Source organism: Sitophilus oryzae, unplaced genomic scaffold (genome assembly GCF_002938485.1).
Source record: "Sitophilus oryzae breed Bouriz unplaced genomic scaffold, Soryzae_2.0 scaffold_1018_pilon_pilon, whole genome shotgun sequence".
Classification (NCBI taxonomy): domain Eukaryota; kingdom Metazoa; phylum Arthropoda; class Insecta; order Coleoptera; family Curculionidae; genus Sitophilus; species Sitophilus oryzae.
Window position 1 is genome coordinate 1,018,816 of NW_022145636.1, and position 13,201 is coordinate 1,032,016.

The window sequence follows — 13,201 nt, forward strand, 5'->3', positions numbered from 1 at the left end:
TACTTTAGATGGTCTGTACTTACTTTGCTATAAATATGGTAATCGTGTAAATTATACCAGATGTTCAAAATTCTATGCCAAACTTTCTAAAATATAAAATATTTTTTCTTTGTTTTTTTTAATGGTACACCCTGTATATTATTTTTTCAATAGATGGAGAATTAAAAAAATAACATTTTTTTGTATTTATAGCATTTCAAAAATTTTACTAGATAACACATTTTTATTAGATAACAGCGATAGACACACAACATCTAATTTTTTACAAATAAAAACAATTGACTTATAAATTAAAATTGTTGACAACAGCCGCTGTCATATACAGGATGAGTTTTCTAGGATGTTCTCTATGGGTATCTCGGAAACTACTGAAGATGATCTCGGAAACTACTGATGAGAGTCGGTTAAATGGGGAAAGAATTGCAGTTTTGTGGGATCATAAATATGCGCCTTCCAGGTTTTTGAAAAAGTTCATGGCTTATTACTAGATATTTCGAAAAAAAAAATTTCGGCTATTTTAAAAATTGTCTCTAATTCCGTTATAATCTATTTTAGAGAAATAGTTTTCAGATAAAAGTTGTAGATCATCACATCCTTAATGAGATTGTGTCCTCGTTTTATTTCTAAAGCCTGTCATTTTTCACATATGACACAAACATATGATTTTTAACTGGAAACCATAGTTGACCACGACTTCATAAAAAGCGCCATTTTTTAGCTTTTCAGCGATATAAGCTATAATATGTTTTTTTTTCGAAAAATTACTGAATTATAGCCAATTTTTATCTTTTTTGACTAATTTCACTTAGTTAGCATGGTATTCTTATTCTGTTATGATTTATATGATTTATAACTTATAAAGAGACAGAATATATTATTAAACAGTTCATTACAATTTACATTACACAAACAAAAACTTTAAAAAATAATATCACTACACAGACACACATTTTAAGTTATTTTCGAAAATGTTCAAAAAATCCGCCATTGTTTTGAGTACATAAATGCATCTTTTTAAAACTGAATTACTAGATATTCTCACAGAACAACCGGTCGACTTCATTAAACTTCTTCCGTACCGCGTCTTCGAGTGCCTCTCTTAATTCATAAGTTCTTTTGTAAATTTTGTTGTTAACCATACCGCATAAAAAAATCTAAAATGGATGGGTCAGGTGATCAAGGAGGTCCGTGCAATTGGTCCACCCCTCTTCATATCCCTGAGTTTGCATAAATATGATATAAATAATTTCTTTCATTATGGAGGGGGGGGGGCCATAATGAAAATCATGTTGGAAGAATCATTGATGCGCGATCGAGTCTCTAAATTTAACTTTTCTAACATATCTTGAAAACAGAAACGTAAGTAACGTTCACCGGTCAACGTATCCTCGAAAATGTATAGCCAAGAAAAGTTGAACCAATAATCCTACACGCTTTTCTTCATTTGAAAAATTCATATTTGTAATTTTTGTTTATTTCAGTTTACAAAGTTTGGATGCGACAGTTTCATATTTCTGGGAGCAACGACGATTGAACATGTTCCCATGGCTAACTAAGTGAAATTGATTAAAAATGGTAAGAATTGGCTATAACTCAGTAATTTTTCGAAAGAAACATATAGCTTATATCGCTGAAAAGCTTAAAAAGTGGGGCATTTTATGAAGTCATGGCCAACTATGGTTTCCCTTTAAAAAAAAACATATGTTTGTGTGATATGTCAAAAATGACAGGCTTTAGAAAAAAAACGGAGGACACAATCTCATTAAGGCTGTGATTATCTACAACTTTTATCTGATTTTTTTTCTCTAAAATAGATTATTTATACAGTGAAAGCTCTCATAAACGGACACTGACGGTTCCAGTAATTTTTTCCGCTTATGGGAGATGTCCGCTTAAAGGATAGGACTAAGAAATAATATACATAATATAAAAATACAAATAAATATGTATGTACTAATGATTATTAATAATATGTATATACATATATAATATATATATGCATACATTACGACGTCCTATGACTCAATATGATTTATATAATAAGGAAAAAAAAAGATAATACGATATAGTTTTTAAAGAATTTAATTTATATAAATGTTAAAGTTACGTATACATAAGCATAATATGTAAAAAATATACAAAATATATAATATTTAAAATAAATATTATTTGGGTTTTTGGAAAAAGTATAAAATGTGTGTCTGGCGGAATCTCTCCATTTTTTGCTGAAGAGTACAATTTTCATAATAACTTTCTAGATTTTTTAAATGTTGAAATGCAGTGAAATCATTCCTAGCAAATTTTTTCAACATATAAATATGATTTAGAGCTTCACTATATGAATTTATCGATTTTGAACTGCATGGTTCTTCCGACATTTCTGTACCTTCTGAGTCGTTTGCGCTGTCTTCTTCAAATGGGCCTCCGCTTTCTATATTGAAATTCAAAAAGTTCTCAACATCACTTTTTTCTTCTGTAGTTACATTATCATCTAAGGTAACAAAATCTTCTATATTCTGGGTGTTTGAACAATAACTCAACAACAACAACAACAAACAAACAACGCTTTATTGTACAAAAAGCCAAAACAGCTTCATCGACAACGCACTCACAAACAACAAAATCACAAAAAAATACAAACAACAAAAAATACACAATACAAATAATACAATTCAAAAAAATTTAAGTCTTTAAAATTACAAAAAGAATATACATGGACAATTTTAGAATACACACGGACAATTTTAGAACAACTGTCGATAGTGGCAGATCGTCTTCAGGATCGCAGTCATCTCGTACACTGTACACTACATTCATTTTTCTCAAATCCAGCTTTGCTGAAGCAATTTTTAATTGTCACCGGAGTGACTTTATTCCATGCTGTTTTTATAAAGTACAAAACTTCTAACACATTGATAGATTTTGCAAGGTCAGAAACACTTCGAATATCTTCCAATTTTGTTAAAACATGTTTCAAAATCAAGTGTCTATAATACAACTTGAAATTTTTTGCTAAATTACGAACTGAAACTGTTTCTTTATCTAAAACATTAACAATTTCCATCTTTTCCTTTAAGGAAAGCATTCTTTTTTTCGGTGCCATTTTAACTTTAACTTCACAAAATAACTACTATACCAATAACAGCGCTGTCTGAACTAACGACAAAATATCAACACAAACACGTTGTATACTAGAGAGGGAAATAACCTAATATAAAACGGGGAATTACCGACCATAATGTATGCGGGCATGAAAAATTGTCCGGTTATTAGAGTTCCGCGTCCGCTTATAGGAAATTTTTAGTCGCATACTTATCGGATAGCATTTAACATTGAAAATCATATGCTGAAATTCGGTTCCAGGAAACTTTGCCGGTTAAGGGAGATGTCCGCTTATTGGAGCTGTCCGCAAGGAGAGCTTTCACTGTAATGGAATTTTTAAAATAGCCGAAATTTGTTTTTTTCGAAATATCTAGTATTTTTCAAAAATCTGAAAGGCCTACAAAACTGTAATAATTATTTCCCCATTTAACTGCCTCTCTATCTCTAGTAGTTTCCGAGATACCCACATAGAGAACATCGTAGAAAACTCACCCTGTATATTCTCGTTGGAATGTGTCTTCCAAGGCAGATTTACACGTATCCAGTTTTAAAGGCAAGATTACACGTATCAACTTTTTCGTGACAGTCCAGGGCTGGATCGAATAGAAAGCGTCTCTATTTTTCGTACCACTGGCTTACACCCGCGTTTCCTCTAATTCCTGCACCTGTGTTGTATAACGTCTAACCCAATGATTTTTCTCTCGTATTTTACTGTTGAAAAAGCCATATGAAATAATAACGCGAGTATCTGCGAAACCGTTATAAATTTTGAAATACTATAAATACAAAAAATGTTCATTTTTTAATTTTCCGTCTAATAAAAAAATAATATACAGGGTGTTCCATTTAAAAAAAAATAACTAAGAAAAATTATTTTATATTTCAGAAAGTTTGGCGTAGAATTTTGAACACCCTGTATAATTTAAGATTACGATATTACAGCAAAGTAAGTATAGGCTATCTAAAGTACATACTTGATACAGTTTTGACTTCAGGGCGGTTCTTGAGTTTGTAATGTATGTACGTAAGTTTCAACAAATCGAATTAATATATTATCAAAATAAATTTGAAATGTGCGTTTTAAATATAAAGGGTGCGTCCACATTGCTCGTGATCCTGCTCGCGCTCTTGCTTCTGATTGTGCTTGCGTTGCTTGCTCTTACTGTTTGTCGTGTTTCTCGAGATCTTTCGGCTCCCAAGCAACGGCGTCCACATTGTAATATAGTGCTTGCGTTCGTGCTGTTCGGACATGGATGATACCGAAGTATTTTTAATAGCGGCTGCTAGTGCGATCATTATTGTATATCATTATCATTAGGCTGTGTTGGATGTCTAATCATTTCAAAAGTAGATCCCAGCACAGTGAAAGTAAACATGTACGTGATTTACAGACAGAATGTGTTTTAATATTTTTTATCGCATGCCCGCTACTGATTTTGAAAGACTTATTAACTTAGTTGGTCCCCATATAGGCAGAAAAAATACAACTTTTAGGAAGTGTATTCCAGTTAAATAAAGATTGGTCTTAACATTAAGAGTCCTTGCAACTAAAGACACACATACCAGTTTGTGTTATTTATTCAAAGTTTCCAAGCAAATAATTTCAAAAATAATACCAAGCGTATGCCAAAATATAAATAAAGTTCATGCTCCAGTAAATACCAAATCCTATGAATGAAACCAAACTAAAAACTTAACAAACAACGCAAACAGCTCGAGCGCTTCGAACTGCCGTAAAGTATGCTCGCATGGCTCCGAAACGTCTCTTTGATGTACTGCGACAGAGCCGAACAGTCGAAACAGGCATTTTATGAGATCACAAGCACGTGGAGCACCGCCAGCGTCGCGAGCGCCGCAAACATCTCGCTCCGACTGTTTACCATGTTTTTCGTGTTTCACGTGTTCGTTCGGCCTGCTCGCGAGCAATGTGGACGCAGCTTAAAGCAATCGAGTCTAATGTAAAGTATCCTCGTGTCTCGATTGACCTTATCACTTAATCATCGACTACTCAAGCCATACTTGACGTAAGTCCTGGTATTGCAACTATGCTATTAGCACTATCTATATATTACTATTAAATTATTAAAATTATAATATAAGTGTTATATTACTATTATAAAGAGTTAATTAATAGTGATGGGAAAATCGAAGGAAAATCATCAAAGATTGGACTCCAAAGTTTCTCTCGCGTTTGGAGACCTCATAAGAAAAGCCGAAAATGGTAAAGAAATTGCCAATGAGATTGCCAACTTCCATGAACAAAACGGTACGTAAAGAAGACGCCAAAAAAAGCATGAACATTGAAAACTTACTGACTTTGGTACTTAGATTCATTTTAATATAACTGTAAGAACTGTTTGGATTATCCAATAAGTCAACTAAACTGGACAGAATTGTTGGAAAATGATTAAAAAATCCTAAAACGTAGATATCTTATTCAATATTTTAAACTTTTAACTTAGTAAAGTAACGATAAAAAATACATTGTAATTTTGACAAAGCGCAACGTTAATTTAAAAATGTTATACCAATATTGACTTATTATTATATAGTTTTATAAATTTGGTGTACATAGAGCTCATGTATTAAGATTTTGTGACTATAGATTGTTACTTTGGGTAAAAACAAGCATGCCGTCAAACTGAGTATTTTTAAAAACATTTTTATTATCTATATGTACATATATTATTTTGTTTAAAATAGCAAACCTTAAATATATAATCTCTATACCTTTGTAACGAGTTCATTACTGAAAACAACTGTATATTTCGTCACATAAACAGAAAAATAAAAGTATTTTTTGTTTATGATACTACTGGCTTTATAATCCCACGGACTCAAACTTCTTAAGAGTCTATTCTTACAGTGCCATACTGTATATAGAGCGTCGGCTACCTCTCGCATGTACTTGTGATGTGTGTCGTCAGTGTTTCACAAGTACACGGGATCTGCAGTTTATCGCCGAATCCGAACGGCACTATTTGAGAGGCGATACAAAGCAAATATATTCAAGGTGGTTTGCCATTGCCTTCCTTGAGGTGGCGGCTTGTTGGTCGCTCTATTTAGATAAATAAATATTTTTATTTAAATAAATAAAGCGACCGTACTAGCTGGGGATCGAACCACTCTACCGCTGGAGCTACAGCCGGCCACAAGAGTCTATATGTATTATTCTGGTTGCTCTCGGAGGGCGGGTAAAGCGGGTCTGTGGCCGAAAGAAATATATATATATATATATATATATATATATATATATATATATATATATATATATATATATATATATATATATATATATATATATATATATATATATATATATATATATATATATATATATATATATATATATATATATATATATATATTTCACAAATCTGCCTAAAGCTTAGCCCGATCCTGTCGTGTTAAGCCACACCCAAAATTGCAGACACATGTGCCTGGATTAAGGCTTGATTAAGGTTTGCTGAGTTTCAGCATTTGCCATAAAATAGCGAGCAATTATAAAACCATATAAATTATATATCACTGTAATCACAAAACTTCAATCTATTTCCGTATTTTAACGGAATTTTAAATTATGTCTTTATTTTCGAGAAAATTAAGTCCAAACATAAGGAATATTTTGCTGATGTTTGACCATCAAAATCTTTAAAATAAAGAAGTTGTCTAAAAATGTGCTACAATACGGATATAGTATAATCCTTTATCTTTAATTTCCTTCTTCATTTGTGTAAAAATACCTAGCCAGTTTTACATAAAACGTTAAATGCCGAAAGCTTATTTTGCTACTTTTTCGGACTAGTGAAATGGACTCTTAGCCCACGGCCACACAGAAAGCGGTTTTAGGGTTTTGCGTTTTTTGCGTCTCAATCGCTTTTTGCGATTTTACCGTTTTAAGCGCTTTTTTCGATTTGTGTCCATTAAAAACACGCAAAAGACGCGGCACACAGTGCTTCGAACATATGGCTCTAGAGGACAAAAATGCAAAACTTCTCTTTTATTGTAGGCAATTTATTCAAACTAGGTTTATTTAACACAAATGATGAGTACTCTCATTGTACTAAACGGTGATGTTCTAAGTCCCACGTTTATGAAAAAAAATCTTATAAATAATAAAAATGTTGGAGCGGTGTTCCATCTAAGGAAATAATAATGTATAGTATGAAAACGGTGTAAGTATTAAATAAATCCCTGTGATAAAAAAGAATTGAAATAACATTAGAACATGATTCCTACAATATAAGCCTAATATAAGATAAACTGTTTTTTTGTAATGAAAAAGAAACATTAATGCTATATTTAATTAAAAAAAAAACTTAAGATACTATAAATTTACTTTAGGACAACAAAATGCATAGATCGTAACTACTCTGATTCAGAAGAATCACTGCTGACAGAATCTTCCAAATTTATAGTATTCAAATCACAGGTAGATGAAATATCCTCACAGATAAGATATTTCTGTACAACATTTTCTAATATGTTACTTTTTCGCGTTGTTACTGTTCTTTTTGTTGGTATGAGGGGTTCGGATGTTAATAGTTACCTCTTTATTAGACCATATCCATATATTATTTTTTCCTTTTCTTGGGTATGAGGTTTTATAATAAATTGAAAGATGGAAACTTTTTTATGCGACGTTTCGCTCCAACATAGTGATCTTTTTCAGGCACAAGTGGTGTCTCATTTGACTGGAAGGTTCATCAATATCTAATAGAGAACACATTTTTTGAAATACAAATAATTTTGAGTTCTTGTCCTTATGATCAAGCCAAGTATTAACCAGATTGGCATTCCTTATCAATTTTACTCCATCTGAAAAGTATTATAAAATAAAGTTCGTCGCAAGCAGACGCAGGTGAACTATACAAAAATTAAAAGTGTATGAATATGACAACAAAAATATTCAATAAATACGATATGTTTTGATATGTTTTTTTTAAATGCCTTTTTGAAGTTTGAAAACGTAAAATTTTTATACCCATTTAAGAATCATCTTAAAAATAAATAAAAACTAAACAATCACGAACTTGTTTAGAAATAAATTTAAAGTACATACCTTGTTTAACAATATCCATAGTGGCTTTCAATTAAGTAAGTACCGTTTAACTCCATAATATACAGAACTACTATGAATGTTATTATTTTCACTGATAAGATAATGATCGCAAAATTTATTTTTAGTGAAAATATTTGCTCAGAAAAAACGCTGTTTATGAAAAATAATATACAGGATGGTTGAACATTGCTATAAGTATAAAATTACATATCCAGGTATTAGTAAATTTTAACTTATTTTTCGATTTTTGTCCATGGGACGAAGCACTGTGCGGCAGGTCTGCAGTTTCTATCAATATGTCAATTAGTAATGTTGCAAGCTCGTGGATTCCCGGCCCGTCCAACAATCAATCCTGTGAGAAAGAGATAGGCGGGATCGGCGCCGTTAGCGTTGAAGAGACGAAGATAAAAGATGCTGGGATTGAATTGTGGACGGGCCGGGGCATATATTCGGAGATAAACACAATCTAGTGCCAGTGGTGTGTGTAAAAATCAAATACGTTTAAAATAAAGTATACGGAGGGTACCGCTTAAATTCCTGTCCCGATATTGAAGGATGGCTATAGAATTTCAATGCATTTCCTACATAAGTCAATCCTTGGTTTGTAGGAGGTTTGACTAAACAAGGATGAACCTATGTCTTGAAACCATTCGACTCGATTTTCTGTCCTCCTTCAATACTGGGACGTAAATCCTCTCATTGCTCTTATGGGGAGGCCGTCGTATATTTTATTTAAACGTATTTGGTAAAAATAATAATTATTATTTGCCATTTATTTTACGAAGTTTAGTTTATATGTGTATAGTTTTTTATGTTGTAGTGTTGTGGTTAGTACTTGTTATAATTATAATATAATATAATAAATAATTATAATAATGCTAATGCAATTTTAGGACATGATTTATGAAACATTTTGGAGCGAAACGCTGTGGTCTTTACGCGCGCTGGGAGTAAAAATTCAAAGCCGTGACATACGAGCTAGTGAGACGGCCCTGACACACGAGCTCGTTGTAACGAAACGTGTTAACGGCTTAGAAATACGTAGTGACGCGACGTGTATTTGTGAGCAGTCCACGTGTTTATCAAAAATACTGATATTTTAATACAAATTTTGTAAAAGTGAATCATATTATTACGCGTAAAAAAACATTTGTTACACGTAAAAAACTATTTTATTATTTTACGCGAATAAAACTGTTACACGTAAAAAACTATTTTTTACGCGTATAAAACTATTTGTTACTGGTAGGAAACTATTTTTTACGCGTATAAAACTATTTGTTACGTGTAAAAATCTATTTGTTACAAGTAAAAAACTCTTTTTTTACGCGTCCAAAACTTATTGTTTCTGGTAGAAAACCTTTCTAACACAAAAAAAAAATTACGTGTAAAAAACTATTTGTTACACGTAAAAAACTAATTTTTACGCATCAAAAACGTATTGTTTCTGGTAAAAAACCTTTTGTTACGCAAAAGAAATATTTTTTACGCGTAAAACACTATTTGTTACACATAAAGAAACATTTTTTTACGCGTCAAAAACTTATTGTTTCTAGTAAAAAACTTTTTTACCCAAAAAAAATATTTTACGTGTAAAAAAACTATTTGTTACACGTAAAAAACTATTTTTTACGCGTCAAAAACTATTTGTTTCTCTTAAAAAAACTTTTTTTAAGCAGAAAAAAAAACACTTTTTGCGCATAAAAAAACTATTTTTTACGCGTAAGAAAATATTCCTTTATTACTTTTTCAACATTTCAAACTACACTTTTTCAAACATTTCCTTCAAATCTCCTAAACAGTAGATGTTCTTTATAAAAATATTTTTAGATAATACCCTAAAATGAAAAAAATGCATACTATTTAATTTATTTTTATTGTATTATTAATTATAACGTCCGCCTATGACGGGGTCTCATCTTAGAAAACGCTAAAGATACTACAGAAAACAAACTGATTTTTTTCATTTGCGTTTTTTGCGAGACACGCCAAAGGCTACACGTTTTTGGTGTGGCCACTCCTATATAATCCTGTTATTTTGTTTTACTCGCTCAAGACGCTTCACGCTAAAAACGCAAAAAACGCTTTCTGTGTGGCCGTGGGCTTAAGCTATATCACTACGTAATATGTTTTGTTCGTTTTACTATTTTTAACAAATCTTATTCAACATGTCTTACCCCCAAATGAGCGCATTTCTAAGTAAAAAAAGTAACTTCAAATATTAAAACATTAATGTTAATCCTCTAACTTAAGAATTAAATACCGAACAAATACTTTGAATGAAAATTTTCCAAAACTCAACATCAAAAACGAGACACATTTGAAAAATAGTAGGTAGGCCATAAATATCACAAATTCAAAAACTAACAGTCCTAGAGTTTGACGCAATATATTCCAAACACTTTACTCTTTATAAATATATATGTTAACCCAAATACAAAGAAAAATCTAGTTACTAAGTCCAAAACCAAACTGTAATGTCTGATAAAAAGTTATCAGATGTAAATACTATCAAAGGTAGAACCGAAATGTATTATATTCGCGCACAGAAACAAAAATTTCTCACTTTTAGAGTACGAAAAGATGATTTTGGCAGGACCGGCCGATTTTCAAACAGCGATAGCGGCCTCTGGTTTTGGCAAGTTTAACATAGTGCTGTTGCTACTGTTTATACCTTTAGGATGGACGCTGCATTTTGAGGCTCTGCTAATATCATTTGTCGTACCAGCAGCATCATGCGATCTCAACATGACACCTTACCAAAAGGGTGTGCTAAACTCTATGTCCTTTTTCGGTAAGTACAAAATATTCATGTGTCACCGGCACATAAGTCACCGGCACAAAAAACGGGCACCTTAAAATGTTGATGTATTTTAAAATTTAATATACCCAAGTAGCATTTTCACGACTTGCGACCACATGTTTACTAAACACAACGTTCGATTAGTTACAAAAAATAGTTAGCTCCCTACCTTAGGTATTAAAATAAATTTAAACGTTTTTATAACGTTGTGCCGACGTTGGACTAGTACTACAGCAAAGTAGAAGCTTCTGCGACGTCGAATAAACGTTGTCTTGTAACCTTTTTGCTTAAATGATCTTTAGGTGATTCGGACAACGTAGTTACAACGTTGGACAATATAGAGTTTTCCGACATCAGTTTCAGGACCTATTCCAACGTTATGCAAACGTCGTCTGTTTTACTAATTCCAACGTTGTTTAGATTTCCTTATTCTTACGTTGGTAGGACGTCGAGTCACTATCTTTTTGCAACTGTATTGAACCATAACCTTAAATCTTAAATTTTCACTTCATTGTTCTGTTCAGTCAGACAGTTCAGTGCTGTTTTTGTTTTTATAAAAAAACAACTTAATTAAAATGGGACATAAGAAAGGTACATATAAAACTAAATTTAAATATACATCGACATATATTACCGATAGTTTATCCACTCCCTCGTTTATTTAGATTATAGAGGGCGGCACAAGCTAGACTTTAGGATGACTAAATTAGGCAATCTTGCGACTAGTATACTACCTGTTAAGGCCGAACTGCGACTTTATTAGTTCAGTATGTGACTACTCGAACTACTCCATCTTAATCTCCAAAACAACAAAGTGAAAGCCGCCATGTTGTTAAATAAGAAAATGTTTCGTTCCTAAAATGCAATTCCTGCTTTTTGAATACATTAACTTGAAATATTTGACCCTAAAAAACACGCGGAAACAATTTTTTCGACTGCGAATAAATTATTCTCATTTTACTAAAAAAAATTCAAGAAAATATTTGAAACTTCTTTAATTTTAAGGCCCATTAGTATTTTTCAAAGTAGAAACAATACATTTATCAATAAAGTTGTTTGCGTTTAACTTTTTTGCCTTGGGTAACGAGTTACAGAGTCGGTTAAAGTGTTTCAATAATTATTATCTTCAAACATCCTCCACACTTAAATACCTTTGTTTTGTTTTCCTTGACTGCCATCTGACTTATGTCTCTAACTAAATCATAAAAATAATATTTTTACTATAATTATCCCAATTTAGGATAAAACGCGCTTAGACGCCATATTAGTTTTGTATTTCTGTGAATTAGGATTTTAAACAACGTTGCAGTTTGTACTAAATTAGGCTTCTAGCCAACGTCGGTATCCAACGTCGTTTCGACCCAAAAATTATTCTCCAAACTAGTGCAGACTAGGGTTGGCACGAGGTTGTGCCGACGTTGCGCCCCGACGTTTGGTCGCATGACACAACGTTATCCCGACGTCCAAATGCTGCTTGGGTATTTTGTTCTAGTGGACCGGTTTTGATGATTTTTTTTGTAGCTAAATTAATTGACTTTTTAGTATCTCTTTCTAAAATTGAAAATAAAAGTTTCCATTTGTCAATTATACAAGGGAAAACAAAATGTTGATATTTTGGTGAAAATTTGAAACACTCTGTGGAATATGTTAAAGGAATTTAAGAATAATTTTGTCATCTAGGTATGTCTTCTCTCGATGATGTTTTTTGATTCATCTCAATAGCTTTATTTTTATTGTAGATATTCGTTTTTGAATAAGACAGTTTTACAGTGCGTAGGTGCCCGGTGGCGTAGAGGTACAGGCTTTCGTCTACCAATCTCAAGGTAGTGGGTTCGAATCCCACACCCAGCATTGCATCAGCCGACTATTTTTATTAAAATAAAAATAGTTTGGGTACCTAGGTCAACTCAGCCTTAAATGAGTACTTAGGATTCACATTCCTGAGGTAATAATAGGCGGTTGAAGCGTAGTGCTAGCCACCTATATTACCTTCCTTGTATACCGAACGGCTCTAGTATAGCAAGCTACCTTGCTACTCCCAAGGCGTTAAATGCTATATACGGGAGCTATTAGGGGAGATTTACAGCTTTTTTATTATTGATTTTGGGTCTCGTCAACACACAAATAAAATAGCGTTTATTGATTTTGTAATGTCACTGTTATTGAAAAGTCATATTATTATTATTTATTGACATTTACTCTAGTAAAGATGGTAGAGTTTCTAGTAAAGGTGG

General features: G+C 32.2%; 1 protein-coding gene across 1 annotated transcript in view; it reads left to right on the forward strand.

Moving 5' to 3' along the window:
* The first annotated feature begins 10,540 nt into the window (after positions 1–10,540).
* Positions 10,541–13,201, forward strand: part of LOC115874693 (organic cation/carnitine transporter 7-like) — a 39,140-nt gene continuing 36,479 nt past the window's right edge. The window contains exons 1-2 of the mRNA XM_030889931.1: positions 10,541–10,681; positions 10,737–10,958. Coding sequence (XP_030745791.1) covers positions 10,642–10,681; positions 10,737–10,958 — 262 coding nt within the window. The 5' untranslated portion in view covers positions 10,541–10,641. The remainder of the gene's footprint in view (positions 10,682–10,736; positions 10,959–13,201) is intronic.